Consider the following 20,485-nt stretch of genomic DNA (forward strand, 5'->3'; position numbering starts at 1 on the left):
AACCACATTCAAGTCTAAAATGGAGAACATCTCTAACTGAGCTCAACCAACATTTATTGCACATTACCGTGTATAGGACAATATGCTAGATATTGATGTGCAAAAATGGAAATCAGGGTCTCTCCATTCTCAATTGTCTTAGATATTTTTTTTTCTTAGATATTTCTAAAGAAGGTAAGTGTATTCCTTCAACAAAATATTTACATTTCCACAACCGTTCCCAAGTCTAATCTATCTTCTCTTGACTAAAACACAGCAAGAGTTCCCCTAGATCTTTCCCTAATCCTGTCTTCTCCACAGAGTCCCCTCCTTTGCCCTAGGAAGAAAATGCATACTCCTTAGCTTGATTGATAAACCCCACAGGCTCTGCTCTGCTTTCTCTCCAGTCTCATCTCCTCCCACTTTCCAATCTGGTTCAATATGATCCAGTCATATTGGGTTTCCTTCTCTGCTGTGAATACAAGCTTGTTCTTGCCTTTGGCCTTTAAACTTTCTTTCTTCTATCTGAAATGCTCTTACCTGGCTCTTCAAATAGCCAGTTCACACGTACAGATTTCAAACATCACCTTTTCACAGATGTTCTACTTGACTCCTTGCTGCCAAGAAGCACCCTACTTCTCCCACATCACCTTCTTAAAATGACATCACACTATTTATTTCATACATAGCACTACTCACTTTCTGAAAATAGAATGGTACCTCACACCATCAGACATGTTGTATACACATTTAAGTGGATAAAAGTCCTTCCCTAAACTTTTTAAGCTGAGTTATAATTATATGAATTTGACATTCTAAAACTGCATAGAAGGACCTACTAATTGAAAATACCTACTTACCTACCTGCATATCTGCTTGGGTATCTCCCCATGTTGTGAGAGAAATGGAACATACTTTAGAGAAGAAAAGTCAATGGCGGTTATCAAGAGACTCAAAGGCTAGTTACTTTTAACTAACTTGGGCAAGCCAATTTCATTTCTCTAGGCTTTGGTCTTTAGGCTTTATTTGTACAAGAGAGGGATTATATCAGAGAATTTTAAGGAATCTTCCAGTTCTAAAATTTAGTTGAAGTAGATTTCTCCCAAATTAAATGTACATTTTTTAGAACATAAGGATAGTCAGACAGGAATATCAAGCACTCAGCTATGGGCTTCCTGTCCATGTAGGTTATTTTGTCTTAACTACCACTTCTTGATGCTTTATCCTGAGTCTTTTTCATTTCCTATTCCAGAATAGGAAAAAGTATTGAAACTATTTCATAAAATTATAGGACATTACGTACTCATTCCTCCCATTAAAAATACACATATTTTTAATAGTGTACATCGCTAGAAACTTTAAAATAATCCAGGAGTGCTAAGAGTCCGTTTTTACACATACAGTTACAGAATGCGCATTATCACTATTTTCAAGTAACCTTTACAATAAAGGATTTGTTACACTTTCTGTTAAAACTAAATCCAAAAATTTCTCACTAATACCAAAACTGGAAAAAAAAAATCAGGAGAATGATGTCATAGAAAAAAATAATAAAACAGAAGTGGGTAAAGACAGATAATTCATAATAATGAGGAGGCAAACTCTTAAAACGAACACAACAGTGTTTTTTCCTTTTGCAATTCCAATGAACCAATAAGGAAATATAAAGGAATCGACTATGAAAAACCTAAAGCATATAATAAAATTATGGGAACAAGATTAAGAGATTATTAACTGGAACTAGTTTGAGGTAAAGGAAGCATAGAAGGCAAGATCGAGGAAAAAAATTCTACTTCAAAAGATGCAATAAGAAGCACTCAGGGAAAATAATCATGGACCTACTTTAATGCACAGTAGGGGTGCCCAAAATAGTATGCATGAGAAAATCTAATTTAAAATAGTTCATATGAGAAATCCTGTAAAAATAAAATAAATTCTGCAGCAAACTTAAATTAGTTGACTGCCAACCCAACATGCAATAACACTGCACCGTGAAACAAAATCTGGACTAGTTATGCAACAGCCCATGTGAAATTACAGGCTGTGTTATGCTGGAAAGATAAAGCATCCTGACCCGAGATTTATAAACATATATCCAAAATGTAAATAAACAAATGGACTTGTGGTTGGTAAAGTGCATCTTCCATTTTACGTTTTCCATTTTCCACACTGACAGCCTCTCACTGAATTTCATTTTACCAACTGTAAAATGTTAGAAAGAATAACTTGAAGAAGGATATTAGCTTTATTCCTTCAAGATTTAACCACCATCTATCTTTCAGTTCACTACTCGATAATAACACATCAAAGCCAAGAGCAGTCAAAAAATCATCCCCCCCCCCCCCAAGAATCAGGAAAATTAAATGCTTTTTGATTCCTTGAAAGTCATGCCAACTACAAATCTGGTAGAAATAAGTACTCTTACCCAACACTAAACCAGCTATATACTTCACCTCACTTACCACATGACTCACTACTAATGACAGAGTGGAGTGTGACAGACTTGTTATGTAAGTTCACTCTGGGCTGATTAAGGCCAATGCTAACCTGAATGAGAAAGACATCTTTTACACTATTTATGGTTTATCCTTGACCCCAGTCTCAGGTATCTAGAGGACTGGGTACATTTTTTATTTTCCAGCAAGCTAGAACTTGTCGTCAAAATGTAAACCTCCAAAACTTCAAAATGATAGATCAGTGAACAATACATTATCATTTACAAGTATAAGAGAGCTAATATTCTGGGTCCATACCAGGCATCAGGCAAGGAGCAGGATGCTTTTCTGATGAGCCCTTATTTACAGTTCACACTGGACTTGAAAGAGACAATTGTGAAAATGCCTCTCCCCACTGAAGTCCTATGAAAATTACTAATGGAAAATGTAATGCATAGCCCTCGAGAACATGACTGCTTTGAATGAGAAGCTAAGACTACAGCATGGGGTGAAATCTGGAGCAACAAAGCCCATGCCGTCTCAAAATGCTCTTTGCTGGCAAATCCTAAATCTTATACCAACATGAACAGTAAATGTGGGGGACGTGGAAAAAACTATCAACCACTCACCATAATGCATGTAACAGTTTCCTTTCGTGGGATCCAGCTCAATAGCCTTCAAGAAGAATTTTTCAGCCTCACTCTTACGACCCTTAAAAAACAGAGAAAATGGATGATTCAGCAGTAGATCGTGAAGGACCGTTTACCTCCTGGGCCCAAATGAAGTAAGTAGACTCACGCCTACTTAGCAATCATCACACACACAAAAAAGTGTTTTTTTGTTTTTTTGTTTTTAATTTTTAATCTAAACAAGGATGATCAAGGAGAGTATGCTGAGAGAAAAGACTGAAGTCAGAATCCTGGGAAACACCAAGATTAGAAGAAAAGACAGTGAGAGTGAGTTCATCAAAGAGATCAGAGAAGAGGCCAGGAAGGCAAGAGAAAAAAAGTAAAAAAAAAAAAAAAAAGATTTCACAAAAACCAAAAGGATGAGATAGTTTGAAGGAATGGTGGGAAACATCATTTTCATTTTCTATTTTATTATCTCCCTTCTGTTTGTTTCCTCTTCATTTCTTCTTCCTGGTAAAGAATTTGGAGCATTTTGGCTTTTGAGATGATTTTTTCCCTAATGGCTCGCTTTACATATGAAGAAGTAGGTCACAGTTTGTTGAATCTCACACAACTACTGCTTATCTTTCATGACTAAAATACTCCTAAACCAGGATTTAATCTAAAGCTAGTGCTTCTTCCTAGCTATGGTTTTAATTTTAAGTAAATGTTACCATCATCCCCAGAAGAAAATAAGCAACAAGCAGCGGGAAGACTTGTAGGCAACAGACTGACTTTTCATAAAATAATGTGATTCCTGGTAGATCCTAAAACTGTATGCTCTTTACCATGTTATAGATTCTGAACTGAAATGGCCTACAGAGTAACACAAAGGGGTGGCTTGAGATAGAAGAGCCCCAAGGAGAACTTTCCCGGGGCAAGCCTGTCTTGCCCTGTAAGGCTGGAATGAAGAGTTCTGCTGTCTGCATGGCAGCAAGGCACTGGGTGGTGGACATCTCCAGAAGTCATGGTCTAGAGTGAAGAGAACTCATCTGATCTCCTTGCTCCTTCTAACTTATACACCATCTACCACAGCAACTTCAGGCAATGTTTTTCTTTCTTCAGGTACTTTTTTAAACCACTGCTACAGAGATAAATCTTACAAAGGTACAGGTGTGTAATTGACCTACATTCTACCATTCAACTTTGACTCACTTCTCTGTTCACCCCTCCCTTTTTGTTCATTCATTCATTTAAAAAATTCACTGTCCCTACATCCTTTATTCACCATTACTCTCCCCAGTAGGACCCAGCCTACATATAGTTTCTACCATCTACAGCAGATGGCAGACAACTGACATCTTCATTTCTTCTGCTATTTTACTAATTCTACTCCAGTCAAGTAACTTCTCTTTAAATCACAAGTCTTGCAAAATACCCAATAATTAAAATTTTAATTCCCTGCCATATTTCTCATAACATTTTAACATCAAAGGAAAGAAAGGAAAGTACAGGCAAAGGCTCCCTACACATGTCATACTTTCATGAAGTTAGTAAGACTTAGCAAGAATCTTACAAAGTTAGGATTCCATAAAATAATTAAATAACTGTACTGAATTAAATAACTGTACCGAGTAATGTGTAAGTTTGGATCATAGATTCTAGGCTGGTAGAACAGCTTCCCCATTGGTGTAGCCATGTGACCCTTAGAAAATTATATCATCTCGTAGCTGTAGTGTTCTCTATTACATAATTGAAGACAGGTAGAGCACAGAGAATTTCTAGGGCAGTGAAACTATTCTGTAGAATATAGAAATAATGGGCACATGTCATTATATATTTGTCAAAACTCATAGACAACACTAATGCAGGTAGATAATGATAGGAAAACTATGTAGGGTCATAGGAAGGTAAGGGAGTATTTGGAATTTGCGGAATTGGAAATTACGGCTCAATTTCTTAAAACAACATTTTATTTATTTATTTATTTGCGGGGGGGGATGAGAATGGTGGGTTAAGGCAGAGGGAGAGGGAGAGAGATAATTCCAAGCAGACTCTATACCGACTACAGAGCATGATCCTATGACCCCAAGATCACAACCTGAGCTGAAATCAAGAGACTGATGCCCAACTGACTGAGCCACCCAGGTGCTCCTCAATTCTTTTTTATAAACCTAAAACTGCTCTAAAAATAAAGTGTATTAACTTTACAAGGAAGATATCAAATCTACTTCATAAGATCAGTAGATCACCTGAGACAAACTGAAAAAGTAGTTATTATGGTAACCTAGGTGTAAGTTTGTAATACATGTTAACTATTACATATACACACAAACAGTATGCAATAGAACACAGAATTCTAAATGTCAAAGAGTATTTTTTGTTATCTACACAGTCTCAGTAAGATGTGGTCAGCCACATCTAATCACCATTAGAAAATGATGTACAAAGAACTCACAGAAGATAATTAAAGATACAAAATGAAAACTATCTTTGTAAAGTCTATACAAATGTTATGTGCAACGATACAAAGGGTTGTGAACCTTCTTCCACTTAAGTTTTTAAGTTTTTCAGGATAGAGAAGAAACTGGCTCATTTATCAATGTCACAGTAAACGGGATTATAAGATGCTTGTGTGTAGTCCATTGGCAAAACAATAGTATGTAGCGCTAAAAACATGCACCAGATCTCAAAGGACAGTGGACTCTGGTTGCTCAGTGGACCAAATTATTAAAGGCAATGAGTCCCAACATCTCTTAGATGTAAAATAAACAAATCAAAGGCCAGAACAATCTTTCTTGAGGTAGAGGAGAGTACAAAACCATCATGCAAAAACCTATTTTTCTGCTTGGATCACTGTTTATTTAGTCAAATGCCAAATAATGAGGAGGAAAATCAAATCCTCACAAGAATATAAGAAATCAAGTCAACCACATGCATAAACCCACCACACACATATATTACTGTGTCTTAGGAAGAAAGATGGCACCTGGGAGGTTAACACTATGCTTAATCCAATTTATTCTTTCAACTGTAACTATTTTAGAAAGATGGTAGTTAAGGAAGTAGAGAAGAAAAAGTAATTTCTCAGCAGGTTTTTCTTGGTGCTTTTAGGTTTTGTCAGCATTTTCTACAAGCAAGGACCATGGAGTACTTACTGGTTGTACAAACTCCTTGCATCTAGCACATTACTCATTTTGTATACTGGCTTATGTCTAAGCATGTGGGGTGGTTCAGAAAACCAAGTAAAAGGCACTGTGGTCAGCTGTGACAAATAAGGGAAATGTGAGTTGGGAGGCTCAGTTACTACCACCATCTCTGTGACTTGTTTATGTGCCTGTTCCTTTGTTTTTGTTGGTTAAAAATTATTTACTGAAGGCCTACTCTTTGCCCTGTACAGCTCTAAGTAACGGGGATGGAACTGTGAACAACACAGCATGCTTGGCCTCGAGTCCTTAGTTGCAAGAAGCACATAACGAACACATAACCCAATAAGCAGGGGAATTAGTAACAGAGCACTGTGGGCAATTTCTCCAATTTTCACTGAAAGAACTGGCCCAGAGACAACAAGCCTGTGTTTGAGTCTTGTTGAATCTACTTATTTAACAGTGAGAGTGACTTGGAGTATCTTTAGGAACACATCTGAGTCTTTTTCCTCATTTGGAAACGTAAACATAATTAATACCAATTTGGAGGATTGCTTAAAAAAAAAATCACAAGTTGTAGGGAAATAATTAGCTTCGGATTTATCATACAAAACTCGGACATTCTTTGATATTTTTTCCTTCTATCTTTTCAAAAGAATCCTTCCTTCCAACTTCAATGCCACTATTTGGTTTTTACTTACCAAAATTTAAAAATCCTTTTCCAAATTTCATGTCATATAGAAAGTAAAAAATTTTTAAAAGATTTTATTTATTTGTCAGAGAGAGAGAGCACAAGCAGGGGGAGCAGCAGACAGAGGAAGAAGCAGGCTCCCTGCTGAGCAGGGAGCCCAATGTGGGACTGGATCCCAGGACTCTGGGATCATGACCTGACCTGAAGGCAGACGCATAATGGACTGAGCCACCCAGGTGTTCCTAGAAACTAAGTTTCACAATTTTTCTATAAAATGCTTCTCATTCCTGACACTTTCCCTGCCTTAAGTCAAATCTCTTCTCATTTTGCCTCTAGAAGGACAAAGATTTCAGACGTCCTGACCTAATAAACTTCATTTCGTCACATTAATTAATTACTTAAGTGAAACTGTTTTTAGCTTATGCTCTTGCTCAGAAATATTTTAATAGCTCCTAGTTTCCATACGTTCTGTTTAATAATCAATTTAATTTTCAAAATCTTCCACAATCTAGCTCAAATCTTCCTGGATAAATTCCCCTACCTTATCAGGCCAATTTCCTCATCTGCCTTATCCATAGCTCCTATGTCTTCCCTTAGTTATTTCTTCCAGTCTGTAATGTTGCTCATTTTTTCACTTGTTCATATGCATTTTTTGCCTCAAGCCTTAACTAAACACTCAGTTTTCTATAAGGCTTTCTGTGATGCTGCAACTGCTAATAATTTCCTTTTTCTCTTAATTGTGATGATGTGATTACTTTTAAGAGTCCTTACTAACATGCTAATTATATGACTTGAACTCTAAGATACTAGACCAACTCCCTTCATATATAAAGTGCTTAGAGAGCGGATATTTAATTTGTACAAAATTGTAATTCTAGGTAAGTATTTAGAGTTTGTACATGACCATTCAGTGTACCCACACACAAGTCAGTTAAACAGCAAAAACTCAGTATCCCAGAAAAAGGAGCAGTTGACAATGCCGGTGATTCAGAAGTTAAGGACATAAAACAACTAGAGAAATTCTTGGTATAGTCCTAGACTAGACACTGTGCAGAGATAGCGTCAGTCCTGAAAATTAACCAATTGGACTGTGAGCAGCACAGTGTGATCTGGGAGCAGTGGCTGTGGGATCAGGAGAGTGAGGAGGATGAGAAGAGAGAACCGACATTTCCCTGGAAAAGGGCGGGATCCATACCCAGGTATTAGAGCTTTGCGAGTATCAATATCCCTACATTATATTTACATTATATGTTACTTGTAACACTATACTGAGTGATATAAATGTAGATACAAGATAGCATTATTTAAATTTATGGAAAATTCATTCTTAGGACTAGGTCTTGTCAGGTTCTCCCTCTCCTGACTGGCAGCAAGCAAACCTACACATGGTAGGTAAATAGCGAGTAAGGCTTATAGAGCCTGTTCCACGGTGTGGGAGTCACTTTCAATTTATTTTGTTTCCTAATTAAACTGGATGCTACCATCATTGTTCAGAAACTGATGCCCACCCACATGGGTGTACAAGGCAAGCAGCACCTCTTCTGATGCCTGAGTAACACTACTCCCCACTACAAAATATACAAATATATATTTTTCCCATTTATTTATTTATATATATTATGGAGGGGGGCAGAGGGAGAGGGGAAGAGAGAATCTTAAGCAGGCTCCATGCCCAGTGCAGAGCCCAACATGGGGCTCAATTCCACAACCCTGAGATCATGACCTGAGCCCAAACCAAGAATGGATACTTAGTCTCCTGAGCTACCCAGTGCCCCTATACATAACTATTTTTATATAAAAATACATACACTCCCACAAACATTCTTTTTTTTTAATTTATTTATTTTCAGCATAACAGTATTCATTGTTTTTGCACCACCCCCCACCACTTCAGACCCCTCAGATTGTTTTACAGAGTCCATAGTCTCTCATGGTTCACCTCCCCTTCCACTTTCCCCCAACTCCCTTCTCCTCTCTAACTCCCCCTGTCCTCCATGCTATTCATTATGCTCCACAAATAAGTGAAACCATATGATAATTGACTCTCTCTGCTTGACCTATTTCAATCAGCATAATTTCTTCCAGCCCTGTCCATGTTGCTACAAAAGTTGGGTATTCATCCTTTCTGATGAAGGCATAATACTCCATAGTGTATATGGACCACATTTTCCTTATCCATTCGTCCACTGAAGGGCATCTTGGTTCTTTCCACAGTATGGCGACCGTGGCCATTCCTGCTATAAACACTAGGGTACAGATGGCCCTCCTTTTCCCTACATCTATATTTTTGGGGTAAATACCCAGTAGTGCAATTGCAGGGTATTAGGGAAGCTCTATTTTTAATTTCTTGAGGAATCTCCACACTGTTCTCCAAAGTGGCTGCACCAACTTGCATTCCCATCAACAGTGGAAGAGGGTTCCCCTTTCTCCACATCCCCTCCAACACATGTTGTTTCCTGTCTTGCTAATTTTGGCCATTCTAGCTGGTGTAAGGTGATATCTCAATGTGGTTTTAATTTGAATCTCCCTGATGGCTAGTGATGATGAACATGTTTTCGTGTGTCTGATAGCCATTTGTATGTCTTCATTGGAGAAGTGTCTGTTCATATCTTCTGCCCATTTTTTGATATGATTATCTGTTTTGTGTGTGTTGAGTTTGAGGAGTTATTTATAGATCCTGGGTATCAACCTTGCAACAGCAATCAGACAACAAAGAGAAATGAAAGGTATCCAAATTGGCAAAGAAGAAGTCAAACTCTCTCTCTTCGAAGATGAAATGATTCTTTATATGGAAAGCCCAAAAGACTCCACCCCCAAACTACTAGAACTCATACAGTAATTCAGTAACGTTGCAGGATACAAAGTCAATGTACAGAAATCAGTGGCTTTCTTATACACTAACAATGAAAATACAGAAAGGGAAATTAGAGAATCAATTCCATTTACTATAGCACGAAGAACCATAAGATACCTGGAAATAAACCTAACCAAAGAAGTAAAGAAACTGTACTCGAGGAACTACAGAACACTCATGAAAGAAATTGAGGAAGACACAAAAAGATGAAAGACCATTCCATGCTCTTGGATCGGAAGAATAAACATTGTTAAAATGTCTATACTGCCTAGAGCAATCTATACTTTTAATGCCATTCCGATCAAAATTCCACTGGTATTTTTCAAAGAGCTAGAGCAAATAATCCTAAAATTTGTATGGAATCAGAAGAGAACCTGAATTGCTAAGGAAATGTTGAAAAACAAAAATAAAACTGGGGGCATCACGTTACCTGATTCCAAGCTTTACTACAAAGCTGTGATCACCAAGACAGCATGGTACTGGCATAAAAACAGACACACAGACCAGTGGAACAGAGTAGAGAGGCCAGATATGGACCCTCAACTCTATGGGCAAATAATCTTCAACAAAACAGGAAAAAATATACAGTGGAAAAAAGACAGTCTCTTCAATAAATGGTGCTGGGAAAACTGGACAGCTATATGTAGAAGAATGAAACTTGACCATTCTCTTACACCGTACACAAAGATAAACTCAAAATGGATAAAAGACCTCAATGTGAGACAGGAATCCATCAGAATCCTAGAGGAGAACATAGGCAGGAATCTCTTCGATATCAGCCACAGCAACTTCTTTCAAGATATGTCTCCAAAGGCAAAGGAAACAAAAGTGAAAATAAACTTTTGGGACTTCATCGAAATCAAAAGCTTCTGCACAGCAAAGGAAACAGTCAACAAAACAAAGAGGCAACCCACGGAATGGGAGAAGATATTTGCAAATGACAGTACAGACAAAAGGTTGATATCTAGGATCTATAAAGAACTCCCACAAATATTCTTAACTCTCAGAGCGCTCAGGAATACTAAGTATGAGAGTGAGTTACACTGGGGATGCCTGGGTGGCTCAGTTGGTTAAGTCTGCCTTCGACTCAAGTCATGATTTCAGGATTCTGGGATCGAGCCCCACATCAGGCTGCCTGCTGAGCAGGGAGTCTGCTTCTCCCTCTGCCCCTCACTCCGCTCCTATTCTCTCTCTCTCACTCTCTTTCTCAAAGGAATAAATAAAATCTTTAAAAAAAAAAGAGAATTACCCCATTAGACTTTAGCTTGAATTGTTATAGTTGAAAAAGTAAACCATACCACAAATTTTTTTAATAATAAATAAGTCATTATATCATCCACCCCCCATAAAGTGTGTCTTAATCCTATAACTCAGAATTTACTGAATGACACCAAAAAACGTCAAGATTTGGCATTATTGCATTGTATTATATACATATACATATATATACAAAGTATATTTACATATATAAATTATATAAATATATAAACTTATGTATATATTTCTTAAATTTATATATTTATACATGAATATAATTAGTGTATTAATCTTCTTATGAACTAAATTGCTCCCAGAAGACTTTACCTGTCCTTCAACAGTTATCCAAGCATTACATAAATAAAACCAGTCATAAAAGAACTAGGCTATCACTTTTGTCTTTATAGAACTTAACAGCTTATAGTTACTCCTTAGTTATTTAGTTCACATGCTCACATGTTTTCAGTAAAGTGCAGAGCTGTGAACAAAGTAATAATTTCTCCACTTTACATCTGAAAACTTAACATGAACTATTGTCCATAAAACCATAAAAACAGTTCCTCAGGACAAGTCTAATTTGCAATCAAATATTTATAATGTAGCCAGGGACTACCTGTGTCTTCAGTGTTGGTTGGAGTCCCAGTTAGGATAACTAGACAATTCCCCCTCGGTGTCCCTGGTCCTTATATAGAGGCTGCTATAAGTTTAATATAGAAGCCTTCTGCAGTTGTGTACCCACAGGCTACTTCTGGACATGTTAGCATTTATTCTTGGAGCATGTCTGACCATTATGAATAGTGGTCATTTTTCACAACCAACAAAATTCACACCTTCATTTCACACACAAGTGTCTATCTGTAGGGTCAACACCTAAGAAGGGGAAGCAGCCATACAATAGGTCCAAAATCTTAAGTATAGCTTGGTAAATGTGTTGTTTAAACATGGATTGTGGTTTAATGAGTGCAAAAGGAAGAACAAGCAACTAAAAATATACTCTTGAAAAATTAATTTGTGAAGACCACCACTTACCAATGGAAAGGGCATTATTTGATAGTCTATTTTAACATCACCATGTTTATGTATGAAGTGCCTTGAGGAAATAAAGGTGTTTCCTTCTCAAAAGACCAAAAAAAAATTATTCAAAAAAGCCTGATAATTCAACTAATTTTTTTTCCAATTTATTTATTTTCAGAAAAACATTATTCATTATTTTTTCACCACACTCAGTGCTCCATGCAAGCCGTGCCCTCTATAATACCCACCACCTGGTACCCCAACCTCCCACCCCCCCGCCACTTCAAACCCCCCAGACTGTTTTTCAGAGTCCATAGTCTCTCATGGTTCACCTCCCCTTCCAATTTACCCAAATTCCCTACTCCTCTCTAACGCCCCTTGTCCTCCATGCTATTGGTTATGCTCCACAAATAAGTGAAACCATATGATAATTGACTCTCTCTGCTTGACTTATTTCACTCAGCATAATCTCTTCCAGTCCCGTCCATGTTGCTACAAAAGTTGGGTATTCATCCTTTCTGATGGAGGCATAATACTCCATAGTGTATATGGACCACATCTTCCTTATCCATTCGTCCGTTGAAGGGCATCTTGGTTCTTTCCATAGTTTGGCGACTGTGGCCATTGCTGCTATAAACATTGGGGTACAGATGGCCCTTCTTTTCACAACGTCTGTGTCTTTGGGGTAAATACCCAGGAGTGCAATTGCAGGGTCATAGGGTCAACTAATTTTTACAAACCAAGATGATTTGCATCAAACCATTTCTTTCTCATACCCCTCTAGTTATTATATATTATCAACCAAAGTTAACTTGAATTACAGGCAAAGTAGAAAGATAGGACAGTGGTAACTTTAATGATGAAATATTTTACCTCCATACAACTAAAATAGTCTTTCCCTATTGAAGTGATAAGAAACAATTTGATTTGGAATCACTGGAAGATAGATGGTTGATGAATTGGATACAGGTAGAACATGAAAACAGGAATCAAAGATAAGTTGACATCTGTGGCTTGTAACATCTAGGTGAAGGCAGATTCACTTATTCAAATGGGAAAGAGTTAAGTGTTGGTAGGAAGGTAAACACACAGTGGAGTAATCAAGTTCTACTTGATTAAGATGTTAGGGCAAGAGCGTATGGAGAACTAATTTAGGTAAGACTGACCAGATAGGAGGCCACAGACCAAGCACTGGCAGGGAGAAAGAACACTAGATACCTGGTACCTTGCTATATAAGAAAGTAAAAGGAGAAAACTTGCAAGAATGCCAAGAAGGGAGGGGGGAAAAAAAAAGGAAAACAAAACAAAAAGAGCTTTTATATTAAAATGTTTTCAATAACAGAGAAAATACATATCTTACAATAACTTTTAAGTTGCCTTTCATAAATATTTAAAATAATTCAAAAAAATTCTAAATTATATGTTGCTTTCTACACTGCTTTGACGTTATGAGTAAAAAAGTTAGATTTTAGGGGTACCTGGGTTGCTCAGTGGGTTAAAGCCTCTGCCTTCAGTTCAGGTCATGATCCCAGGGTCCTGGGATAGACCCCTGCATCAGGCTCTGCTCTGCAGGTAGCCTATTCCCCTCCCCCCACCCCACCCACCCCACCTGCCTCTTTGCCTACTTGCGATCTCTGTCAAATAAATAAATAAAATCTTTGAAAAAAAGTTAGATTTTAGGGTGTAAATACAAACAGTTAATTTCTAAAATGTTATATAACTGAAGGTGTTTAGCTTCAGATTTCCTGTTATATTACAAGTGTTCATTTCCTTTCTACATCTGTTCACTTGTATATTTTCCCTTCAAGCTTAAAGAGGTCATCCACACATACTGTAATAACATTTCAGTGGGAGATAATTAATTTGATAGGATACATCCACATCTCAAGCTCCATCTGGACAAACTCCTTCACTTGTTATACTGCCTTGTTATACTATGTTCAATGTCAAGTTAAAATCAATATATTACCATAATTCTTCTCCATCCATAATAGTTTATAAGAATATTCAGATATTTTATTAAAATGTCTGATGAAGTGGTGGTAAAGTAAAAAATTTTATTTGAATCAAATTTATAATTACATTACAGATAAATGTCCTGTAATATTTTACTTTACTAAACATTTTACTTTAATAAAATTTTACTTTTTTTTTTAAGATTTTATTTATTTATTTGACGGACAGAGATCACAAGTATGCAGAGAGGCAGGCAGAGAGAGAGGAGGAAGCAGGCTTCCCGCTAAGCAGAGAGCCCAACATGGGGCTCGATCCCAGGACCCTGAGATCATGACCTGAGCCGAAGACAGAGGCTTTAACCCACTGAGCCACCCAGGTGCCCCTAAAATTTTACTTTAATAAAATTATGCCAGTCATTTTTGGGGGCACCTGGGTGGCACAGTCAGTTAAGCATCTGATTCCTGGTTTTGTCTCAGGTTGTGATCTCATGGTCATGAGATGGAGCCCAGCACTGGGTCCATACTCAGTGGGGAGACTGCCTGGAATTCTCTCTCCCTTTGCCTCTGCCCCCTCCTCTTTATCTCAAATAAATAAATCTTATACAAAATAAATGGTCAATCACTTTAAAATATTAATATTGGCTATTTTTATTATTAATTATATTTTTATTAACATGTAATGTATTATTTGCCCCAGGGTTACAGGTCTGTGAGTCATCAGTCTTACCCACTTCATAGCACTCACTATAGTGCATACCTCTCCCAATGTCCATAACCCAGCCACCCTATCCTTGCCCCCCAACTCCCCAACAACTCTCAGTTTGTTTTGTGAGATTAAGAGTCCCTTATGGTTTGTCTCCCTCCTGATCCCATCTTGTTTCATTTTTTCCTTCCCTACTCCCCAACCCCCCCACACTGCCTCTCAAATTCCTCATATCAGGGAGATCATATGATAAAAAATTCGTTATTTTTAGATGTTAAGAGTTATGCATGTAATTTATCTTTAAATCACAAATAGAAAAATATCTGTTCTTAATTAAAATAATGAACTTTTAGCAATTCCTTAAATTTATTCACTGGGTTTCTTAATTCAACAAATATTTATCGGGTACCTATCATGTGCCTATCACTGTGTTATGCACCAGGATGAAAATGGTGAATAAAGACATAACCTCTGCCAAAAATAAGGGCTATGGAATTTCAGTTAGAACAGCTGATCCGACCAAGCTGAGTACTTGGAAGGAAAAGTTTTAAAAGGGAATTGCTGCTTGCTCTAAAAATCTGAAAGGTGTGTATGATTAACGAGTTGAAGGGGAGAAAAAGTATTCTAAGTGAGACACAGCAAAGGCAAAATATCTGGGGGAGGAACACAAACTCACTGTATAGAGCCCGGGATGAGGGAGACAGAGAAAGGATGGGCCATTTGAAAACGCAAGGAACAGTAAAGCACACCTGGTTTATGGGTTCTAAGAAGCAAGCTGTCATTATCTGCTCTGTTAATATCACTCTGAGGGCAGCATGGCTTCTGGGTTGGAATGGGATCAGAAGGCATGGGGGCAGATTAGTTGAGGCTTTTAAAAAAACAGTGATGGGGTTGCTCATGGAGATAAAGAATACTGGACAGACATGAGGGGTATTTAGAAACTACAGATAAGGGGCACCTGGGTGGCTCAGTGGCTTAAGCTGCTGCCTTCAGGTCATGATCTCAGGGTCCTGGGATCGAGCCCCACAACGGGCTCTCTGCTCTGCGGGGAGCCTGCTTCCTCCTATCTGCCTGCCTCTCTGCCTACTTGTGATCTCTGTCTGTCAAATAAATAAATAAAATCTTAAAAAAAAAAAAAGGGAAACTACAGATAAAACTACCCAATGGATAGGAAAGGGAGAGGATATGATGAGGGGATGGAGGTAACAAAAATGACCTCTAGGATCCTGACTGTGAAGTCAAAGGGAAAAAAAAAAAAAGAAAAAAGAATAAAGCATATAAACAATGGAGGAAGACGACTAGGGAAAGGAAGTAAGACTAGTTTTGAAAATTGTAAAGATTGAGGTACCTTTGGGACATATGAGATGCCAAGAAAGCAGTTTGTTAATAAGGCTGAATCAAAAGGCTGGAGGTAGAGTAAAATAGTATTTCAGGAAAACAGAAATAGTCAATTATGTCAAATGCTGAAAATCATCTACTGGATTTAATGACACAGAGATTAATGGTAACCTCAGTAAGGCATGTTTTTTATGGAATAATAAATCCTGAAGCCAAAAGGAGGTGTTTGAGGGGTGGGGATGGGGACATGGATAATGTGTATAGACAGCGCCGTAGGTATGTATGTCTGGCTGTAAAAGAGAGGGGAAGCGACAATGTCAGTGGAAGGGGATGAGACACATGGGGTGTTCTAAAAAAGAATATAGAAATCAAAACATTAAGTCACAACCAGAATAAAAAATAATGCCCAAGTTTTGTTGTTGTTGTTTTTTTCCTTAGTTTAATTGAAAATTTGTAGGGAAAATAACCCCAATCAATTTTTGGATGTCTTGGATAATTTTCCAATCATGGCCTTGGCCAAATTAAACCTGCCCAGAATTTTTACCCAAGTCCTTTCCTCCTGGGTGCTCTAACAATGACTTGATCCCTGCTTCCGTAGTGATACTTAACATAAACACTCTAATTATCATTTGTTATCCTCTTTTCTAATTGTGAACCACTTCAGGAGAATTATTGCATCAACACTTAGCCAAGGGCCAGATGCATAGTAGGTGGTCATAAATGCATAAAAATGTTAAGTGTCTTGGAAAGGCAAACACTAAAAACACATTTCTTAAATGCATATTCTCATTGGGATTGTTGCTTCAGTGATAAAAGGACACAGACTCCAGTGGGTAAATCTGATGAAATCATGAGTCTGGGTATCAGACTGATACCCAAAACGTCATCCCTACGGTCATTATTGCCAACACCTCCATTATACCAGGGAGAGGAAAAAAAAGAAATCACAACTTTTATCAGCATTCTGGGGTCCATAAGATGGCACCAGGAGTTCATAAAAATTGGTTTCCAACAGGAAACTTGACTAGGATGGATAAACTGGTCAATGTGATTTGATCTCCGTTCAGACAATTAGGGCAACTGAAACGTCCCTGAATCTCAGCTCCTCACAAATCCAACCATTCAGCTTCGCTGGTTTGTGCATAGAGTGCTTCTTGTTTGTGTCAGGACCCGTTTCAAGAACATTGGTTGCATCACTCCCTCCCAAACTCTTTAGCAATAGCATGGGAAGCAGCTCTGCTGCTTGCCCCCCCCCCCACCAAGGCAGCCTTGGCTCACACAGCCGAGTTGACACACTTGCTGCAGAAGCTTAAATCCCATGGGGATGGTTAGGAAAGCTGCCTTGTGAGAGTGGAAAAGCAGGAGCCTCAACCACAGCTGCTTTGCAGCTGGGTCACAAAGGAGAGCAAGAAATCCCTCGACACCATAAAAGGTAGCGAATGATGGGAAGGCAATCTCAGTGCGTCCATTTGTCACTGGGCAGGGAGCCACTGGCTCTCAAATCCACATGCTCTCACAAGAGGATAAAGCCAGATGTAAATAATTCCCTAATTTTATACTTCTTCTTTTTTTTTTTTTTTTTTGTAGAAAGCTTCAGCAGTAAAGGAGAAAGAGAGTTATTTGATTTATTTAGACCCAAAATTTCTTTGATGAGTTAACCAGGGTACTGAAGAAAACACTGGATTCAGTAACAGAAATCTGAATTCTAGTCCAGTTCTGATACCAAAAAGGTGAAACCAAGGAAAGCCACTAATTTGAATAGGTTTCATTTTCTTTATTTGTTGGTCGAAGGGCCTAGGCTAACCAAACTCTATTGGCTACAACTCCCTGTTTAAAAAGTGAAATTCAATTCCGGGACTCAATCATTGGTTTGAAATTCAGATTAAAGAAAAGTTGAATTCTTAATTCCGGTCATCCTCTTTTGCTTCCACTGCTTTTCAGTCTATGAAAGGGAAGAGGAATTGGCCCTTTTGCCCCAGAGCCAGTTAGCTTACACTGAGGTCGGGGGTAGCAGCTGAGACTAAAAATCAAGTGCAGCTTATTCTACGTACTAACAAATGAAAATAAATGGAGTTTGGATAAATGATCCATTTATCTTCTTTTGAAAGTACTTTCAAGGGAAAGATGCCTGTCAAAGGTGGAATGTTCTAGAAAAGTTCTTCCACCAACCAGGACACATATATATTGAAAGTATATACTATACTTGTAAGTAATTCTGGTTTGCCTGAAAATACCCTGTCTATACCCACTGTTCTAGAGTATAAAACACATCACCCCCTTCCTGGTTTGGACAAAAATTCTATAGTAAACCTGATTCTTTCTTAGCCTCTCACGCGTTCACCTAAATTAGAAGAGTCAAACAAGGGCCTTTGTACGCCGGCACTGTCCCACCAGAGGGAACCTCTAGGCTCCATTAGCAGCATCAGTGAGGTCTCGCAGTGACCTCGGCCTCCCATTCCTCAACACGCTCCTAACAAAGAAGGCATTAACAAAGATATCCTTTCACAGAACAAGACCATGGGATATTTGTCAGGCATAATTAAGTTTCCATTCATCTCTGCTTCCCAAAACACATTTTTCAAGTAGTCTGTTGTCTTAGCACATTACAATTCTGCTTTTATAAGTTCTAGAATAAGAACAGAAACATGACAGAACGGCTCGCTCTGTGCCCGGCACTGTGCCAACCGCTTCCCATGGATTATCATACTCCCTCGGAGACAGTACCAGTATCTGTTTTATGAAATAAGAAACTGAGGCCCAGAGAGGTTAAGTACCTGGCCCCAGGTACAAAATCTACATCTGGCTGAGCTGCGGTTCAAACAGAGACATTCTGGCTGCAAATTTTGTGTCATTACATTATAACCTTGGTCGGAAAGTCAATTAACAGGAATCATGGTGCTATTTGAAGATAATCTCTGCAGAGCCGGGGTCCACCCATCCATCTCTTCCTCATGGTGTATTCTGAGAGTACCTACCACAGGCCTACCACCGTGTCAGGCACAGGATAGGGGAAGATAAAATGATACCACTCCTGCTCTTAGAAACTGAGTAATATCACGGTGACTCTGGAAGCAGGCCCTCACCAATTGCAAGATAATACTTAAAAGGGCTCTTGTTAGACATATGCTTAGTACATAAGGAGAGAACAGAAACCAAGACATCTATTCTGCCTGCATGAGTCAGGGGAGGTCTCAAAAAGGAGGTGGTATACTTCAGCTGGCTCACAGATGGAGGAAAAGTTGGCCAGAAATCAAGACAACTGACTATCCACTCAGTCCAAGTGCTGGTGGCTTAAAAGTTCTCTTTATAAGATCCAAGTAAAGAAAATTATTTCAAAAATCAGTCTAATGGAGAATTTTTTCCTTGCTTTACCACCATTCAAAGGACCTACAGCTTACAAAGGTTCATTTGATACCAACTCAAAACACATCTCTTTGATAAAATAAGGTTATTTGACAACAACACTTAGCCAATACCTACTTTCTGTCAGGCCAGTGAATCTTGGGCAACCTTCTGTGAATAATAATTTTCTGTGACTTACAAAAAAGATCTAACGTAAACCGCATTGTTTAATAAACAACACTCGTTCAATTTATTTCCAAGAGTGTGAAGGAGCCAGAGGTAGTACACACAAGATTACAAGAACCTTTAAACTAGGTGGGAAGGGGAAAACATACACACACATACAAGCAGCAAATGGTCAGAGGCTGCCACATTACCAGCAGGACGGTTTGTATATATAAATGCGCATGACAAGCGTATCGCTGGACTGGCTCATTCCCAAGTCCTAGCAGTACAGTGTGCTAGTTGACACACACATGGATTTTGGCATTATTGCAAAATAAAATTCTCTTTCTTTCTCTCTTTCTTATAGTATGAGAAAAACATGTAAAATCACAAGAAAATATGGGCCACTAATAGGAAAATTTGAGTAGAGAGGTGGCATAGAGATGGGAGAAGAGCCTGTCTGAACTTCTTTGCCTCTAGATGGACAATTTAATAGTAGTTCAGCTCAAGGCGAAATGATCACTGTCAACATCTCAGAGCCTCTTGACTTTGGTAGGAAAAATAGGTGATGAAGGCTGCAGAGAACTCATTAAGCATCAACCTCCAGAACTGTCTTCATCACATTCTGAAGTTTGACATCTCAGCTGGCAGGTGTATCTGTGAGATCCAGGAGGGACTGATCTGACACAGCCAATCATGAGAGCGTTTTTAGCAAAGCAGTGCAAAGGTATATAGGATGGCAGTGTAGTCAGCTTGACACCATTCCTTGCACAACTGCTATAAATACAGAGGAGGTGTTGCAAGAAACATTCTGACCTACTCAAATGCTGGAAATGGAATGCATGTGCACTTTGGGGGTACATGACTCCAGGCCATGAAAACACAAACATGGTACTCTGAAGACTTGGGGAAAGATATAAGCTATTAAATCACCTAACCATTTAAAGCAGTTTTTATTTAAAAATAAGCATAGATGTGTTACAGTGGACACCTGATGA

The 20,485-nt window shown here is 38.3% G+C and overlaps 1 protein-coding gene across 2 annotated transcripts in view; it reads right to left on the reverse strand.

The window, feature by feature from the left end:
• Positions 1-20,485, reverse strand: part of TMTC2 (transmembrane O-mannosyltransferase targeting cadherins 2) — a 448,793-nt gene that overhangs the window by 95,761 nt on the left and 332,547 nt on the right. The window contains exon 9 of one of the 2 annotated variants that reach the window (XM_044227017.1): positions 3,044-3,125. The exons of the other annotated variant lie outside the window; for it this stretch is intronic. Within the exon in view, the coding sequence (XP_044082952.1) occupies positions 3,044-3,125 (82 nt within the window). The remainder of the gene's footprint in view (positions 1-3,043; positions 3,126-20,485) is intronic. 2 annotated transcript variants of the gene reach the window in all.

This window comes from Neovison vison, chromosome 12 (assembly GCF_020171115.1).
Source record: "Neovison vison isolate M4711 chromosome 12, ASM_NN_V1, whole genome shotgun sequence".
Classification (NCBI taxonomy): domain Eukaryota; kingdom Metazoa; phylum Chordata; class Mammalia; order Carnivora; family Mustelidae; genus Neogale; species Neogale vison.